The sequence below is a fragment of the Delphinapterus leucas genome, chromosome 7, assembly GCF_059928025.1.
Source record: "Delphinapterus leucas isolate spDelLeu-1000000601 "Yukka" chromosome 7, BTC_Dleu_Yukka2, whole genome shotgun sequence".
Classification (NCBI taxonomy): domain Eukaryota; kingdom Metazoa; phylum Chordata; class Mammalia; order Artiodactyla; family Monodontidae; genus Delphinapterus; species Delphinapterus leucas.
Genome location: NC_143135.1, coordinates 45,689,997 through 45,709,389, shown reverse-complemented (window position 1 = coordinate 45,709,389; position 19,393 = coordinate 45,689,997). Strand labels below are relative to the sequence as shown.

Sequence of the window (19,393 nt, the reverse complement as noted above, 5' to 3'; positions counted from 1 at the left end):
ACTCATGTCCCCTGCATCGGCAGGCGGACTCTCAACCACTGCGCCACCAGGGAAGCCCCAAATGTATATTTATTATAAATCACGATGTCACATAGCCAAAGCACCATTCTTTTTTTTTTTTTTTTTTGCCTTCGTACTTCTGTGCATGCAGCTAGCTACCTCTTTCTTTCTGGAATGTCCTTCCTTCTCTTCTACAGCTATCTGTGAACTTTCACTAATTCTCAAGACTCAATCTCCATGTCTAACAAGGGCTTAATCTCTGAAATATACAAACAGCTCATACAACTCAACAACAAAAAAACAAACAACCCAACGGAAAAATGGGCAGAAGACCTTAATAGACATTTCTCCAAAGGAGACATACAGACAGCCAGTAGGCACATGAAAAGATGCTCAACATCATTAATTATCAGAGAAATACAAATCAAAACTACAATGAGGTATCACCTCACACCGGTCAGAATGGCCATCATTAAAAAGTCTACAAATAACAAATGCTGGAGAGGGTGTGGAGAAAAGGGAACCCTCCTACACTGTTGGTAGCAATGTAAGTTGGTACAGCCACTATGGAAAACACTATGGAGGTTCCTCAGAAAACTAAAAATAAAATTACCATATGATCAAGCAATCCCACTCCTGGGAATATACCCAGACAAAACTGTAATTCAAAAGATACATACATACATACATACATACACAATAGTGCTGTTCACAGCAGCACTGTTCACAATAGCCAAAACAAGGAAACAAGCTAAATGTCCATCAACAGATGAATGGATAAAGAAGATGTGGTACATATATACAATGGAATACTCAGCCATAAAAAAGAACGAAATAATGCCATTTGCAACAACATGGATACAACTAGAGATTATCATACTAAGTGAAGTAAGTCAGAAAGAGAAAGACAAATACCATATGATATCACTTATATGTGGAATCTAAAATATGGCACAAATGAACCTATCTACAAAACAGAAATAGACTCACAGACATGGAGAACAGACTTGTGGCTGCCAAGGGGGAGGAAGTAGGGGGGAGGGAGAGGGATGGACTGGGAGTTTGGGGCTGGTAGATGCAAACTATTACATTTAGAATGGATAAACAAGGTCCTATCACATAGCACAGGGAACTATATTCAATATCCTGTGATAGACCGTAATGGAAAACAATATAAAAATGAATGTATATATGTGTATAACTGAGTCACTTTGCTGTACAGCAGAGATTGGTACAGCATTGTAAATCAACTATACTTCAATAAAATGAAAAAAAAAGACTCAATCTCCACATCTGAGAAGCTTCTCCTAACTCTACCCTCAACCCTATTCTCAGTGGGTCAGGCTGACATGGAGTTTTCATGCATTCCATGGCGCAGTAGATATGGCCTTGGTCTCAGTGACAGATAATTAAATCAGGATTTTCATTGGAACATGGGATTCAGCCTAAACTCCAGCTAGTGATGTTGGAGGAGGCTTTCAGAGTTAACCCTGTCACACAATTCTTACAGTTACAAGATCAGATTTTGCTGCTTTTGCACCTTGAGCAAACCACCCAACCCTAAGGCCTCAGAGGGTTTTGTCCTTGTTGGCATCAGAATTCCATTATTCTCCTCCTTCCTGTTTTTCACGACTGCCCCTCCCATTTGGATGGGCTTTAGTGACTACGCCACGCTTTCACAGCTGTTATTTTATTTGATCCTCACAATAACGCCATGAGGTGGAGAGACCTGTTTTCACCAGCTGAGGAGACTGCAATTTGTCCTGGTTCTGAGAACTTGAATCCTGGTATCAGTTTATGAAACCTCCCATGGAACCAGAAGCTTCCTCTCAGGAAAGCTTTGGGGTAATGGCAGTCACAAAGATGCTATCAGCCCCTGAGTGGCCAGGGGCCGTACACCACTCCCACATCTGCTGGCTTCAGGCACAGTTGCTCAGCATTTCTGCTTCTTGTTGCCAGATTGTGCCCACTGATTACAGGGCATTTCAGTGATGGGATAAAATTCATATTTTATTTAAAATTTTTCTCCGCCTGTTTGGGCCTCTTCCTTCCGCTTTAGTGTGTGTTGTGCATCTGCATTACCCAGACCTCCTGAGGAGAATTTTTTTTTTAATTTATTTTATTTATTTATTTTTGGCTGCGTTGGGTCTTCGTTGCTGTGCACAGGCTTTCTCTAGTTGTGGTGAGCGGGGACTACTCTTCCTTGTGGTGTGCGGGCTTCTCATTGCGGTGGCTTCTCATTGTGGAGTACGGGCTCTAGGTGCGCGGGCTTCAGTAGTTGTGGCACATGGGCTCAGCAGTTGTGGTTCGCGGGCTCTAGAGTGCAGGCTTAGTAGTTGTGGCGCACGGGCTTAGTTGCTCCGCGGCACGTGAGATCTTCTCAGACCAGAGCTGGAACCCATGTCCCCTGCATAGGCAGGCGGATTCTTAACCACTGCACCACCAGGGAAGCCCTAGGAGAATGTTTTCCTTCTTAATCTTATAAGGGGTCATGATGACCCGCTTCGTATGTGCAGATCTGATTGTGTCCACTGTCAGTATGTCTTTTGGTGTAGAACCCTTTGTCTCAAAAACTTATATACCCGTGCTTTGACCTCTAACAGGCAGAACAGTCCTCAGAGCTTTCTGCGAGACTGCTTCCTGCGTTATAATCCTCAGGTTGGCTTGAATAAAACCTTCCATTTCTTTCTTAGATTGACTATCAGTTGATTTTTTTCTTCGACACAGACCTTTGGCCAAGATAAGATGAGAGCTCGATAGAGCTCACTGGCAGGCCTAGTGCTCCTTGTTGGTAACCAGGAGAGACTGGGGATTAGGAAGAATTTTATTTTTGAAACCAGCATATCTTGGCTCCTTTACAGTCCCTCTAGATTCTACTTGAAAATTGAACAATTCAAACTTAGTTCAACTCCCTTTTTGTATTTTGTCTTAGAGAAATAGTAGAAGCCAGTTGGCAATTTCAATGTTATGATTGGAAATCTCCTTAGCCAGATCCACAAGATCATTAAGTATCTTTACTAGTTTTTATTAGACACTCTTCCTAGTTTTTACATTATCTCAGGCAACAGTGTTGCCAAACTTTTTACCAGCTATAACTCTATTAGTTTGCTAGGGGTGCCATGATAACATGCCACAAACTGATGGCTTAAACAACAGAAATTTATTGTCTCACAGTTCTGGAAGCTAGAAATACAAGATCAAGCTACCAGCAGGGTTTGTCCCTTCAAAAAGCTATGAGGAAGAATCTTTTCCATGCCTGTCTCCTAGCTTCTGGTGATTTGCTGGCTATCTCTGGTGTGCCTTGGCTTGTAGACCCATCACGCTGATTTCTGTCTTCATGTTCACATGTCATTCTTCCCGTGTGTTTGTGTCCAAATTTCCTCTTTTTATAAGGATACCAGTCATATTGGATTAGGGCCCACCCTAATGACCTCATTTTAACTGGATTACCTCTGTAAAACTTCATCTGAGACACTGGAGATTAAGACTTAAACATATGAATTTTGGGGAGAGACAATTCAACTCAAAGCAGCAACTTTCAACAACAATTCCCTCACTGTCTTTCAAACCTTCCCTTGAGATCCTTTTAGCTTCTGCCACCCCCCTGCCCAAAGCCAGTAACACATGCTTTTTGTTAACAGTATCAAACTTCACAAATTTCAGTATCAGTTAGGGGCTGGTCAGGGAAGCAGCACCACTAAGGAATACAGGATTTATCACAGGGATTGAATACAGCACAACTGTAGGAAAAGCTGGGGGAGAAAAAGTCTGGAAGGAGATGGCTGGAGGATCAAAGGAAACTAACCAGGGATCACAAAGGAAAGCTGCTGAAGAATTCTGTGGAAGGCTGTAGCCTCTGCATCCAGAAATGGCCTGAAACTGATGGGTCATCAGGGCTAGCAGTCAGGAAGACAGCTTGGATTGAACTGGGGGACAGTGAGGGCAAACTAGAATCCACAAGGACAAACTGGAAGCTATGAGGACAAAACGGAACCCATAGCTGTCTCTCATGCTGCTGATGCAGGTGGTCTGTAGGAGAATTTGATGCATTTACCCTAGAACTACATGTGAAGAAATGAAGCCTCATATTTGCTCATAGGTAAGCAAATGGTGGAGTCTGGATTCTGCCCTACATCTGTGTGGTAGCCAGCTTCCAAGATGGGTCCCAGTGGTTCTTGCCTTCTGATACTCACGCTCTTTTGTATTTCCCCTCCCACCTTAAATAGGTCTGACCTGAGTAATCAGTAGAATATTGCAGAAATGATGATAAGTGACTTTTAAGGCAGGATCATAAAAGACATTGCAGCTTCCACCTTTCTCTTTCTTAGACCACCTGCTCTGGGAAAAGCCAGCTGACATGTTGTAAGGACACTCAAGTAGCCTGTAGGTGGACCCATACGGGGAGGAATTGAGGACTTTTGTGAACAAGTCCATGTGGGTGAGCCATGGTACAAGTAATTTCTACAGCACCAGGCTCCCCTTCAGATGACTACAGTCCCATATCCTGACTGAAACCTCTCAGGAGACCTCAAGCCAGAACTATATGGCCTTTAAATTCTGGACCCATAGAAAATATGAGATAATGTTTATTATTATTTTAAGCTGCTAAATTTTGGGTTAGTTGGTTACACAGCAGTAGATAATTAATATAATCTGTTAGGTTCCAAAGCACAGCTCCTTCCATGACATCATTTTGCTTTAAAATTTGTTCAGATTATGAGAGTGGGGATTGTGGAAGAAGTAGGAATTTTTTTTTTTAATATACATTTATTTATTTATTTTTGGCTGCATCGGGTCTTTGTTGCTGTGCGCGGGCTTTTCTCTAGTTGCGGCGAGCAAGGGCTACTCTTCAATGCGGTGCGCAGGTTTCTCATTGCAGTGGCTTCTCTTGTTGCAGAGCACAGGCTCTAGGCACGCGGGTTTCAGTAGTTGTGGCACGTAGGCTCAGTAGCTGTGGCTTGCGGGCTCTAGAGTGCAGGCTCTGTAGTTGTGGCACACGGGCTTAGTTGCTCTGCGGAATGTGGAATCTTCCCAGACCAGGGCTCGAACCTGTGTCCCCTGCATTGGCAGGCAGATTCTTAACCACTGCTCCACCAGGGAAGTCCAAGAAGTAGGAATTTGAAAGTTCAGAATGTACTGGTCATGTGACCCCCACCCCCCACCCCAAAGCTTTGAAATATCTTTTTGGTGCTTCCAGATACAGAGGGAGAAGGAGTGTCATCTAGTGGTTAATCTGAACCTTGAGAATTAGGAGGGTTTCTTTTTTGTCACTACCTAGGGAAAGCTGAGTTGGCATGAAGAGATTAGAGGTTAAATCATGTATTTTTGTTGACTTGCAGACTTGAGCTGGAGTTGGGGAAGATCATTGATCGAGACTGGATTCTGGCAGAGCAAGAAAAGTCCTGACAAATGGAGAAGTGGGGCCTCTAGGGCCCTCACAGTGAGAGACTGACAGTCCCTCTGCTTTTGCCCCTTCCCTTCAACTGGGCCATCCTTTCCTCTGCCCCACCAAGTTCCCTTTGGCCTGAAGCTCACTGAAGCTGCTCCTTCCTTTTCTGCTCTTTCCAAATCCCCCCTCCTTATGATGCCCTTTTCCTTTTAATAAAGTTCATATATGTGCATTTAGGAACATAAAAGAGGAAAACAAAACCAAACTTCATCTGAGAACCGTTTCCCTTTGAAAACTCTTGGTATTTGTTTTTCTATCCATTTTGTCCAGATTTGGTCTTGGATTGGAGATGCAAGGCACTGTGCCTGGTGACTTAATCAGACTGGAGTCAGCCAGCAATATTTATTATCTTAGGATGTGAGCACTAGGAGAACCCTTCCAGAACATCTGGAGCAACCACGCTCATTTCATACGTGGAACATTTGAAGCCCAAAGAGGTCAGGTGATCATTGTTAACAGATATCAAATGAACATCTGCAATGAGGAGGAGGCTCTTCCGGGCACAGATAGGTTCTTTTGAATGGTCCAACCATTCTGATTAGTAAGATGGGTGGAGTGATGTGCTGGGGTCCTTCCAGATCTCCTATTATGCAAGCACAGAAACATCACGAAACAGCAGCATTACCCACATCAAACCCTTCCTAAATTGTGAACTGTCCCTCAACAGCTGAGAGTTAGAAAAGGTTGTCTGACCCTCTGATTTATAAACCCATCTTAAACCTCAACTCTTTGCCCCCGGAGACCACTACACAGTAGGCATCAAGAGACGTTTGCGAAATGCATGAACCAATTTCCCTCGAGGCCCTTCCCTGCTTCCCCTCCCCCTCCTCTCCCACTAGGTACTGTGCCAGCATTTGAACCCCTGACCGGGGACTTTTGGGGATCTTGTCTGGCCTCCTCAGACAGTGACCCCGTCCCCGGGTCAGGAGCAGGGCTCCATTTTTCACTGTGGGACGCTGGACTCTCATATTTTTTCTCGGGATAGGGGCTCTTGTTTGGGGGGCATGCGAGCATCGAAAATGGCCCGAGCTGGTCTTGGGAGCACTAGGGGGATGCGTGGTGGCGCTTGCCGTTCTAGCCGGGAAAGAAGGCCGAGCGTTCCTACCGGTAGGGAGAGGCAGATCACCGGACCCAGAGCTCCAGCTGCACAGCGCGGTTCCCCGCGGGCGTCGAATGGGCGGGGCCTGGCGGGGGCGGGGTCTGCCGCTGTCAGGTGACAGCACGGCGGGCGGTGGCGGCAGAGGCCAAGGGGCGTCAGACGCGCCGAGTGGCTGGCAGGACAGTCGCGGCGTCCGGGGTAGCAGGGCCGCGGCCATGGGGGGCTTGAAGGACGAGCTGCTCAAGGCCATCTGGCATGCTTTCACCGCGCTCGACCTGGACCACAGCGGCAAGGTCTCGAAGTCCCAGCTCAAGGTGGGCGCACCCGCCTACCGCGGGCCCGCACTCGCCCCTACCCAGCGCGTGCTCTACTACCACCGGGTGGAAGCGGGCAGGCGGGCGGTGACCATAGGGAATGGCGGACCGGAATGCGGCCGAGCGGCCTGCTTGGGGTGGAGGGAGCCGATACCGGGATTTGGCATTTTTCGCCTCCCTCTTGCTTTCGGGCCTCGCGCTCGGACCGGTGCGTTAGTTCCCTCAGGGCTCCTGGTGAGCAAGGGACGGCGCGAGTGGGGGGCTCCGAGGGGCGAGCCGGTCTCCCTGTTGGCGCGGGAGGCCCAGAAAGTTTGACTCGGAGAGGGCGGTGGGAGGCCCCCTTAGGAAACCTATCCAAAGTTTCCTCCCTGCTCTGGGAGAGGAAGGGACTTGCCCAAGGTGACTGGTCAGAGCCCTCTAAGGGGCACGCTCCGCACCGGGGCAGTTCTCAAAACGGCCAAATGCCCTCCAGGCAACCAGGCAGTTCCGAGAAGAGAGAAGTGCCCCAGAGCCTGGCCCGCAGCGGCCTCCAATTTTGGGGCGCTTTGGCGGTGGGGTACCCTTTCCGACTAGGGAGGAAGACCTAGCGTCCTCAGGTCTGGAACGAATCGAGGGTGTGCCGTGTGCCGCAGGGACCTTAGTTTCCGGGTGAGAAGCTCTGATCTGGCACTTTGCAAAAGCAAGTGCTTTTGCAGAGTCTTTATTGTGACTGCCAAAGACCCCATCATTAAATGAGCGTATAAGGTATAAATAAAGGAATGCTTGTAAATTGAGTAACCCCAAGCAGGGTAAGTGGCATTTAGCCAGGAGAAATTGGCAGCTTCTTGAAAGTGTAAAATATGGAAACAGACAAGAAGAGCCATTCATAGACATTTAAAAATATACACATTTTGGATCTGAATGTCTGGTTTTCTTAGCCTCTTCTGGGAGTGAATTTCTGAAGATTGAGTTTGCTTTGTATATTTTGTGCAGTAATCAGGAGGTTCTCATGACTAGTGGCTTTTATGCCAGTAGGACTTAGCGTTCTGCCTGTTTTCCTTTTACCCTTCTCTTTTTTTTCTCATTCATAAAAACATAGTCTGGAAGGTTTCATAGAGATCATCCATTTAATCTTTATTTGACTTTATTTTTAAAATTAACATAGAGTAAAATTGACTATTTTGGTGGATGGTTCTGAGTTTTAACATATATAGATTTGTATAACTACTACCAAAATCAGGGTTCCATCATCCCCAAAAGTTCCCTCATGCTGCCCCCCTCTTCCTCAACTGCTGGCAATCAATGATCTGTTCTTAATTGCTATAGTTTTGTCTCTTCTACAGTGTCATAAAAATGGAGTCATACAGTATGTAACCTTTTGACAGTGACTTCTTTTGCTCAGCATAATGCCTTAGAGATTCACCTATGTTGTTGTGTATCAATAATTCGTTTTATTGCTAAGCAATATTCCATTGTATGGTTGTACCATAGTTAATCCATTCACCCTTGAAGAACATTTGTGTTATTTCCATTTTTTGGTGATTATGAATAGAGTTGCATTTTACTCTTCACTGTTTTTACTTTTAATTTACCTATACCACTATGTTTAAAGTGAGTTTCTTGTAGATGGCATGTAGTTGGGTCTTGTTTTTTTTTTTTTAATCCATTCTAACAATCTTTTAATTGGTGTGTTTAGACCAATTACATTTAATTATGATGTTCGATTTAGGGCTACCATTTGACTATTTGGTTTCTGTTTGTTTTCACTATTTTTTCATTTTTTCTCTTCCAATTGATGGCATTAACGAAATATTTTCTATTACTTTTGTTGTACACCATTCAAAATTGTCTTTGTGGCTGCTTATGGAAAAAGTGTCCAGAGGATTCTTGACTGTGGGCTTGGCAGGAAGTATTAAATCCTAGTGCATAGCTTTTACCCACGGGATGTTGATAATGCAAATGTGCCGTTGTATTTTGTCTCTTTGTCTGCTTAACTGAGAGATTTCGGGATTGATTCAGTTCTGTTCATCTTGCCAGTGTTTCTGGAATTGGAAATATTAAAAAGTTTCTATTTAGTTCTCTCCTTTTTGGAGTTTTGACTCTGAAGTTCGACGTTCATTGATCCATTGGCTAGGAATAGAGTTTTTGCTTTAATTTGCTCATTCATTCATTTGTTCATAAATAACCTTTTGCATATACTTTGTGTAAATTACCATGCTAATTTTATAAAAAGATCAGTATTTTTAGGCTCTTAAGAGTTAATATCTCCTTGGAGAAAATATCATACAATTGATTTATTAAATAGCAGACTAAAAATTACATACCCAAAATGAGGTTAAAATTTATTGCTTTGGAAAACTGTATGGGCATTTTAAAATACTTTGGACACTTGTCTTTTTGAATTACCTTCACAGTTCTTGACGTGAGTGGTGGCACTTCATGTGTTAGATACTGTGCCTAATTCTAAGGGTGATATGATAGTGAAGGTGGGGGAAAAAAAAACATATGAATTTTTGCGTTCAAAGAGTTTAAATGTTGGTAGGCAAACTAAAAGAATAGGCAACCGTTAGAGAAGTCTCTCTCTGCCTTTCTGTGTATATATATAGATTATATTACTTAGACAATTACCCTATCCTTAAAAAATGTAAGATCTGGTGGTAGAGATAAGAAGTACAGGAATACTATGGAGAGGAAGATGTTGAATGTGATAGAAGATAAGAGCCCATGAGATTTTAGAGGAAGAGACCAGTACTTTTTACTGGTGGAATTACTTCATGAAAAAGCTTTGAAATTGCCTCTGAAGAAAGCTAGAATGTGATTATGTGGAAATGGGAGGAGGATTAAGCCCATCCTATTCATTCATTCATTCATTCTTTCTTTCTTTCAATGGGTATTTATTGACTGCTTTTAGCTCTAAGGGATCCCTGTGAACTACTGCAGGCCACAGGAATTAATCAGGCATTTATAGGGACTTCTGTGTAACTGATTTTGATTGGAGTGTAGGATATGAGTGTGTTTGTGTGTATGTATAAGAAAGAGTTTTTGATGGATGGATATTTACCTGGAGGTGATGTCCTTGGGTAAGTGTGGGGCTGTTGGTACAGGATCTTGGTAGTTGAAGCTTGGAAAAAGGAGAGAAGAGGTTCAACAGTGGCCTTGGGGAATGGCTACAGTAGGTGGTGAGAGGAAGAATGGAAGCCAGGGGACCAGAAATGGGATATAAGAACCACTTTGGGGCAACACTGGTGCTGAGGAAGAAGAGATTTTCAAGGTAAACATCATCTGTTATCTTTGAGAGTTAACTTATTATTATTATGTACATATATTTTGGAGATTGTAAAGTAATGATATTGATTCTTCCCTGCCGTAGCTCGTAAACTACATTATTTCTTCTTTTGTGAAGAGAAGTTGTGAAAAGTTTGGAGTATTGGCATCATCTTGGGAATAAATTTATTTTTGACTTTTAAGGAGATTTCTTTGCAGTACAGTACTCATTAAGATAAATGTGTTTGGGTCACTGCTATAATTAGTAAATATTTCCCTTGAGGGCCCCCAGTTTAGTACAAAAATCTTACTATTTTTCTTTTGGCTGCGTTGGGTTTTCCTTGCAGTGCGAGGGCTTCTCATTGCGGTGGCTTCTCTCGTTGCGGAGCACGGGCTCTAGGTGCACGGGCTTCAGCAGTTGTGGCTTGCGGGCTCTAGAGCGCAGGCTCAGTAGTTTTGGCGCCTGGGCTTAGTTGTTCCAGGGCATGTAGGATCTTCCCGGACCAGGGCTCGAACCCGTGTCCCCTGCATTGGCAGGCGGATTCTTAACCATTGTGCCACCAGGGAAGTCCCCAAAAAGCTTATTTAAAAAAAATTTTTTTTTAATTTTAAAAATTTACTTTATTGAAGTATAGTTGATTTAGAGTGTTGTGTTAATTTCTGCTGTATAGCAAAGTGATTCAGTTATACATATATACATTCTTTTTCATATTTTCTATTATGGTTTATCACAGGATATTAAATATAGTTCCCTGTGCTGTACAGTAGGACCTCGTTGTTTATCCATTCTATATATAATAGTTTGCATCTGCTAATCCCAAACTCCCAATCCATCCCTCTCTCACCTCGCCTTCCGCTTGGCAACCACAAGTCAAAAAGCTTATTTTTTATACCTAAATTTTATTATTAACTAATAGTATTTTTTAAACATCTTTATTGGAGTATAATTGCTTTACAATGGTGTGTTAGTTTATGCTGTATAACAAAGTGAATCAGCTATACGTATACATATATCCCCATATCTCCTCCCTCTTGCATCTCCCTCCCACCCTCCCTATCCCACCCCTCTAGGTGGTCACAAAGCACCAAGCTGATCTCCCTGTGCTATGCGGCTGCTTCCTACTAGCTATCTGTTTTACATTTGGTAGTGTATATATGTCCATGCCGCTCTCTCACTTTGTCCCAGCTTACCCTTCCCCCTCCCCGTGTCCTCAAGTCCATTCTCTACGTCTGCGTCTTTATTCCTGTCCTGCCCCTAGGTTCTTCAGAACCATTTTTTTTTTTTAGATTCCATATATATGTGTTAGCCTAAGGTATTTGTTTTTCTCTTTCTGACTTACTTCACTCTGTATGACAGTCTCTAGGTCCATCCACCTCACTACAAATAACTCAATATCGTTCCTTTTTATGGTGGAGTAATATGCCATTGTATAAATGTGCCACATCTTCTTTATCCATTCATCTGTCAGTGGGCACTTAGGTTGCTTCCACATCCTGGCTATTGTAAATAGAGCTGCAGTGAACACTGTGGTACATGGCTCTTTTTGAATTATAGTTTTCTCAGGGTATATGCCCAGGAGTGGGATTGCTGGGTCATATGGTAGTTCTATTTTTAGTTTAAGGAACCTCCATACTGTTCTCCATAGTGGCTGTATCAATTTACATTCCCACCTACGGTGCAAGAGGATTTCCTTTTCTCCACACCCTCTCCAGCATTTATTGTTTGTAGATTTTTTGATGATGGCCATTCTGACTGGTATGAGGTGATACCTCATTGTAGTTTTTTTTTTTTTTTTCTGTACACGGGCTTCTCACTGTTGTGGCCTCTCCCGTTGCGGAGCACAGGCTCAGCGGCCATGGCTCACGGGCCCAGCCGCTCCACGGCATGTGGGATTTTCCCAGACCGGGGCACGAACCCGTGTCCCCTGCATTGGCAGGCAGACTCTCAACCACTGCGCCACCAGGGAAGCCCCCTCATTGTAGTTTTGATTTGCATTTCTCTAGTGATCAGTGATGTTGAGCATCCTTTCATGTGTTTGTTGGCAATCTGTATATCTTCTTTGGAGAAATGTCTGTTTAGGTCTTCCACCCATTTTTGGATTGGGTTGTTTGTTTTTTTGATATTGAGCAGCTCATATTAAAGGAGATTAAGCCTTCATCAGTTGCTTCATTTACAGATATTTTCTCCCATCCTGAGGGTTGTCTTTTCGTCTTGTTTATGGTTTCCTTTACTTTGCAAAAGCTTTTAAGTTTCATTAGGTCCCATTTGTTTATTTTTGTTTTTATTTCCATTTCTCTAGGAGGTGGGTCAAAAAGGATCTTGCTGTGATTTATGTCATAGAATGTTCTGCCTATGTTTTCCTCTAAGAGTTTTATAGTATCTGGCCTTACATTTAGGTCTTTAATCATTTTGAGTTTATTTTTGTGTATGGTGTTAGGGAGTGTTCTAATTTCATTCTTTTACATGTAGCTGTCCAGTTTTCCCAGGACCACTTATTGAAGAGTAATAGCATATTTTTGAGTAAAACAAAAATTACCATCTGTATAAATTTTGAAACTTAAAATACAAAGAAAAAATTAACATAAGAAAGATATTTGTTGGGACTTCCCTGGTGGTGCAGCGGTTAAGAATCCGCCTGCCAACGCCTGCCAATGCAGGGGACACGGGTTCGATCCCTGGGAAGATCCCGCATGCCACGGAGCAACTAAGCCCGAGAGCCACAACTTCTGAGCCTGCGCTCTAGAGCCCGTGAGCCACAACTACTGAGCCCGCGTGCCACAAATACTGAAGCCCGTGCACCTAGAGCCCGTGCTCTGCAACAAGAGAAGCCACTGCAATGAGAAGCCTGCACACTGCAACAAAGAGTAGCCCCTGCTTGCCGCAACTAGAGAAAGCCCGTGTGCAGCAATGAAGACCCAACGCAGACAAAAAAATTTATTAAAAATAAAAGACATTTGTTGAGGCAAACATAGATTTTCATTAAACTTAGCAATAAGATAAAAATACAGAACACAGAATTTAAAAACTACTTGTGACTTACATAAGCTACTATAGAAGCAGATGTTGGGCTGTCCTCTAGTCCAGCAGTCCCCAACCTTTCTGGCAGTAGGGACTGGTTTTGTGGAAGAGAGTATTTCCACAGGGCGGCGGCGGGGGATGGTTCAGGTGGTAATGCGAACAGTGGGGAGCGATGGGAATGGCAGATGAAGCTTTGCTTGCGTTCCACTCACTTCCTGCTGTGCGGCCAGTTCCTAACAGGCTGCGGACCGGTACTGGTCTGCGGCCTGGGGGTTGGGGACCCCTGCTCTAGCCACAGTGACGTTTCTTGTTAAAACAGCTGGGCATGAGGTCATTGCAGGTCAATATCTTGATCTTCATTAAAGAACGCCCCTTATCACCTCCATGCCCTCCAACAAATAGGGAACCAACTCTGCCTCACTTTCCTTACCTTGATTCTTTCTTCCACATTCCCTGTGATTTCCTTGACCTTCCTCCTGGCAATTTGTGCACCCTCTCCAGGGGACCTCTGTCTCTTTGGCTCCAGTTGTGGCATTTCTGGCTCCCTACCTGAGTTGTAGCTGTATAGGTCTCCACCCGCACAGTCAGCCTGTGCACCCCCATAGCAGTCATCAGCTGTATTAGCTTAATCTGTAATTGGATTTTTAGAAGGCAACTCATTTTTTTTTTGATGAATTTATTTATTTTTATTTTTGGCTGTGTTGGGTCTTCATTGCTGCACGTGGGCTTTTCTCTGGTTGCGGCGAGCAGGGGTTACTCTTTGTTGAGGTGCGCGGGCTTCTCATTGCGGCGGCCTCTATTATTGTGGAGCACGGGCTCTAGGCGCATGGGCTTCAGTAGTTGTGGCATGTGGGTTCTAGAGCACAGGCTCAGTAGTTGTGGCACACGGGCTTAGTTGCTCCGTGGCATGTGGGATCTTCCCGGGCCAGGGCTCGAACCCGTGTCCCCTGCATTGGCAGGAGGATTCTTAACCACTGTGCCACCAGGGAAGCCAGCAACTCATTTTCTTAACTGTCATTGATTTGCTGTCACTATTTTTCAGGCTGGAACACAGAGGGATACTAAACTAAGTTATTGTTTCTTCTTCTTTTTTTTTTTTTTGCGGTACGCGGGCCTACACACTGTTGTGGCCTCTCCCGTTGCAGAGCACAGGCTCCGGACGTGCAGTCTCAGCGGCCATGGCTCATGGGCCCAGCCGCTCCGCGGCATGTGGGATCTTCCCGGACCGGGGCACGAACCCGTGTCCCTTGCATCGGTAGGCGGACTCTCAACCACTGCGCCACCAGGGAAGCCCTAAGTTATTGTTTTAAGTTAAGCTTGTTCTAATTGTGTGGAGATCTACTTTTCAGCTGCTGAAGTAGATAGCAATAGGCTTATGGTGGGAGAGAAATCTTCAGAAACACATTCTTTACTTGCTTTTATACTTGTATTCATTAATAGCCCTTCCTTAGAAAAAACTGTAGTTTAAGTCTATGTTCATCTTGAATTCAGTTAAAAACTACTGGGAGAGATTTTGATGGAAACTTTTCTTTATATCTATAGGAAGGTGCTACATACATGTAGGTAGCTGAGTAAACATTATTGAACTTTTTTTTCACCAATTTTTCCCTTGGTTTTGATGTTTGTGCCCTTCTTTTGTCTTTTTTTTTTTTTTAATGAGGGACATTTGTGTGTGGATTCCATATTTTAGTAAACTTTATTAATATGCCATCTGAAACAGACATTGTTACTTTTAGGTATATAAGTTTACAAAAGTCATAAGGGAAATAGTTATTGGACATATTGTTTGAAGGAGAAGCAACAATTATTTTCTTCTCCATTGGCGTTTAAAAATTATCTTCAAATTATTTAGTATTTTGATGGTCTTGCAGAAAGATACTAAATCTCCAGTGTTACTTAGAAATACATGCAGTTCCAAGAAGTTGAAAAGATGAAGCCTATCATTTAAACAAATGTACATCAAAAAGAAACTTTTTGAATAGTTCATGTATACATATGGTATAAAATTCATAATGTACTAAAGGGCATTTACAAAAGTGAAAAGTAAGTTTCCTCCAACCCCTGGCCCACACTAGTTACCAGCCCCTGAGGTAACCATTGTTACTAGTTTTTTTTGTATTCCTTCCAGAAATCAAAATGTACCTTAAAATTGAACTCTCCTACACTGTTGATGGGAATGTAAGTTGGTGCAGCCACTTGGAGAACAGTATGGAGTTTCCTTAAGATAAAATTGCCGTATGATCCAGCAATCTCACTCCTGGGCATATATCTGGAGAAAACAGTAATTCAGAGAGGTACATGCATCCCAGTGTTCGTTGCAGCACTGTTTACAATGCCTATTGACTGATGAATGAATAAAGAAGATGTAGTATATATATATACACACACACAAACACACACACACACAATGGAATATTACTCAGCCATAAAAAAGAATGAAATAGTGCCATTTGCAGCAACATGGATGGACCTAGAGATTATCATACTAAATGAAGTAAGCCAGACAGAGAAAGACAAATATCGTATATCACTTATATGTGGAATCTTAAAAAAAATACAAATGAACTTATTTACAAAACAGAAACAGACCCACAGACATAGAAAACAAACTTGTGGTTACCGAAAGGGAAAGGAGGAGGGAAGGATAAATTAGGAGGTTGGGATTAACATATGCACACTGCTATACATAATATGTGTAGTATATTCAATATTTTGTAATAACTTATAAGGGAAAAGAACCTGAAAAAGAATATGTATCTGTATATATATAACTGAATTATTTTGTTGTACACCTGAAACTAACAGAACATTGTAAATCAACTATACTTCAATTAAAAAGTACCTTAAAATTAGTACCCTTACTGTTATAGTTAGTGTTGTCTTCTTAAATATAGCAAAATCTAGTGATAGTTTTCCAACGTCTGTTATAATTTTACTTTACAATTATGGTTGCAGTGTGAATTACATGTCAGTGCTGGAAATGTCTTGAATAAGATTATTGGCTCTGCACTCTTATCCTGTTGTTTTTAGAAATGCAGGGTTTTGTTTTGTTTTAAATTGTGCCCTTTTGAAGTAAAAGAGCACACAACTAGTGAGGATGTAAATGAAAAAAAATTGAGGAACAACATGAGTAGTTTGAATCTTTATTCATTTCTCAATGATAGATTTTCAACTAAATGTTCTTTAATTTTTGCCCTACGGTTGATTTTCGTATCTTGTGAATAATGTCATGTGTTCTGTTCCCATGTAGGCATTTAGCTTCAAAAATTTTTAATCTTGCTAGTTACAAAAGTAATTGAGCCAGGCCAGTGGTCTGTTGAAAATATAAAGGAAGCAAATTGCAGTAAAGGGCTTTTATTGTGTGAAACACAATGTAAAAGATTTGGTTAATTCTTGTGAATTTGGCATGTATAGTATTCCCTCCCTAATCTTTAGTGTTATGTTTCTGTTAACCCCTGTGGTTAAAGTTGTTTCTGTTCTAAAAATCTAATTTAAAAAAAACCCCATTTAGAGAACCAGAGCATGACTTAGGAGCGAGCCTGTGAAAGTCTTTGTAAATATTTTTTGTATCTCACCAAAATGAAACAGTAAAGACAGCTCTCCAAATAAAGAGCATGTAAGAGACATTCAAACATCTTAAAATGGTAATAATGGATTCTGGATTATTTCCTTTTTCCGTTTCTTACTTGCTAGAAACTTTTCAGTAAGATAGACTGGAAGTTTTTGTGTTTTTGAAATATATGTAAACTTTTGCTTTATTGAGGATAATACGCAATCCATGAGGCACTTTTGTGTGTGTGGCCTTCCATCTTAATAGCCAGTGCATTTCTAATCTCATGACTCAGAGGCTCTTAACCTTCCTGGTCCCCATTTTGTATTTCCTTTGGGGTCTTACTGCAGTCCCAGAGGTACATAGTAACTGGAAGCTAGAGACGGAAGAGGCTTTGAATAACCTTTTCTCACTTATTCAGTTTGCCCTCTCATTCCCCGACCCCCCCACCGCCCCACCCCCCAGGAGGGTTATTGTAATCCCCTCAATGATTATTAACACATTGGAATCCGAATCCTGCAGCGTAAGTCTAAGTTAGTCTTTGCCTCAGCTTCCTTTTTGTTTCCCAAGGCTTCATTTCATAAATCTATTTTTCTCCTCTGCTTTCTGCTTTATTTCCTTCTTCTCATTCTACCTTCAGATTCCTTTTTTTTAACCCCAAATCTGTGTCTACTTGAAACTGCAGTTTTCAGAAATTAATTTTTAATTGTAGAAAGGTATTTGGGAGTAAATCTGCATATAGTCAAATTTCATATAAGGAGATCTTACAGTTAGGAAGAGATTTCTACAATGTCAGAAAAATTAGTTTTTTCATCTCAAGGTTCTTCTATGCCTTCTTTACCCTTTGCTTCCTTAGGAATATTTAGCTTTACAGCCACAATGGCTTACCAACCAGAAGTGACAGCAGTTAGGATAAAAGTTGTTCTGTCAGATGGACAATGTCGAAGGTATTATATTTCACTGGGTAGGCACCTCTGGGAGGATGGAGCACCTGCATTACCAGGCAGCACATCTCCATCAGTTCTTTTTTTAATTGAAGTATAGTTGATTTACAGTGTTTTGCCAATCTCTGCTCTACAGCAAAGTGACTCAGTTATACACATACATATATTCCTTTTTTATATTCTTTTCCATTATGGTTTATCACAGGATATTGCTATACTTGTGGTATACATTAGGACCTTGTTTATTCATTCTAAATGTAATAGTTTGCATCTACCAACCACAAACTCCCAGTCCATCCCTCATCAGTGCTTTTTGTTCATAGGGTGTTGTATGTCTCAGGCAGATGCTGTTACCTTGGAGTTGAGAGCAGGAGCTGGTAGGCAGCTGACTTAACTCTCAGTGACTTCCTTCAGTGATGATTTGAGAAAATGCTGTTAGATAATGGGACACCAGGCTGTTAGATCGAACTAGGTTGGAATTCTGAAGTTCTTCACTGGGGTGACTTTGGGGAATTTGTTTTGCTTGTTGTATTTAGGACTCTCTGTTAAATGGGAATTATAAGACATTTTAACAATATACTTGCTTAAATAGATGGAGCTCACAACCTCTATGTGTTACAACAGAACATTTACCAGCCAACTGTTTCTTACCAAACACTGATGTTGAAGAAAATTGATCTACAAAACAGTATACAAATTTGAAGGTTTTAATCTATACCTTTTGCTAGGGACTCTGGGGAAGTGAAAAATATACAGCATTGTCCCTTACCTTGAGGAGTGTGCAGTTTAGTAAAGAAGATAATACATGAAATGACTACAACAAGATAAAGTATAAGCAAGTTCTAGAAAGTGTGGAAAATGAGGGCTGTAGGCCATGCTGTCCAGTACATTAGCCATTAACCACATCTGGCTATTGAGCATTGAAAAGTAGCTAGTCCATGGGACTTCCCTGATGGCGCAGTGGATAAGACTTTGTGTTCCCAATGCAGGGGGCTTGGGTTCCATCCCTGGTCAGGAAACTAGATCCCACATGCATGCTGCAACTAAGAGTTCGCATGCTGCAACGCCCGCCTGCTGCAACTAAGACCTGGAGCAACCAAATAAATAAATTTTTTTTTTTTTTAAAAAAAGAAAAAGTAGCTAGTCTGAATTGAGATGTGCTATAAATATAAAATATACACAGGATTTCAGAGACTTAGTACAAGAAAATAACATAAGATATCTCTTTTAAAAATATCGATTACATGTTGTAGTTATAATATTTTGGATACATTAGTAAAATTAATTTTACCTGTTTCTTTTTTTTTTTTTTTTTCTGTATGCAGGCCTCTCACTGTTGTGGCCTCTCCCGTTGCGGAGCACAGGCTCTGGACGCGCAGACTCAGCGGCCATGGCTCACGGGCCCAGCCGCTCCACGGCATGTGGGATCTTCCCGGACCAGGGCACGAACCTGTGTCCCCTGCATCGGCAGGCGGACTCTCAAACACTGCGCCACCAGGGAAGCCCTCCCTGTTTCTTTTTATGTTTTAAAAATGTGGCTATTAAAAATTTTTAATTCCATATGTAGTTTGCATATTTCTGTCAGATGGAGCTGCTGTAGAAGTTTAAAGGAAATAGAGAAAAAGATGCAGACAGTTTTAGGGGCTTCCCCGGTGGCACAGTGGTTAAGAATCTGCCTGCCAATGCAAGGGACATGGGTTCGAGCCCTGGTCCGGGAAGATCCCCCATGGAGCAACTAAGCCCGTGTGCCACAACTACTGAGCCCACGTGCCACA

At 42.3% G+C, this 19,393-nt stretch overlaps 2 protein-coding genes across 2 annotated transcripts in view; one reads left to right on the top strand and one right to left on the bottom strand.

Annotated features, from left to right (window-relative positions):
• Positions 1 to 5,170: 5,170 nt before the first annotated feature.
• Positions 5,171 to 7,103, bottom strand: LOC149748723 (uncharacterized). Its single transcript, XM_089915175.1, has 2 exons — positions 6,555 to 7,103; positions 5,171 to 6,032 (listed from the first exon to the last, which is right to left on the bottom strand). Exons 1-2 carry the CDS (start codon positions 6,796 to 6,798, stop codon positions 5,902 to 5,904), a joined length of 375 nt encoding a protein of 124 aa, XP_089771301.1. The 5' UTR covers positions 6,799 to 7,103; the 3' UTR covers positions 5,171 to 5,901.
• SWAP70 (switching B cell complex subunit SWAP70) overlaps positions 6,672 to 19,393 on the top strand; it is a 78,597-nt gene continuing 65,875 nt past the window's right edge. The window contains exon 1 of the mRNA XM_022555669.2: positions 6,672 to 6,862. Within this exon, the coding sequence (XP_022411377.1) occupies positions 6,764 to 6,862 (99 nt within the window). The 5' untranslated portion in view covers positions 6,672 to 6,763. The remainder of the gene's footprint in view (positions 6,863 to 19,393) is intronic.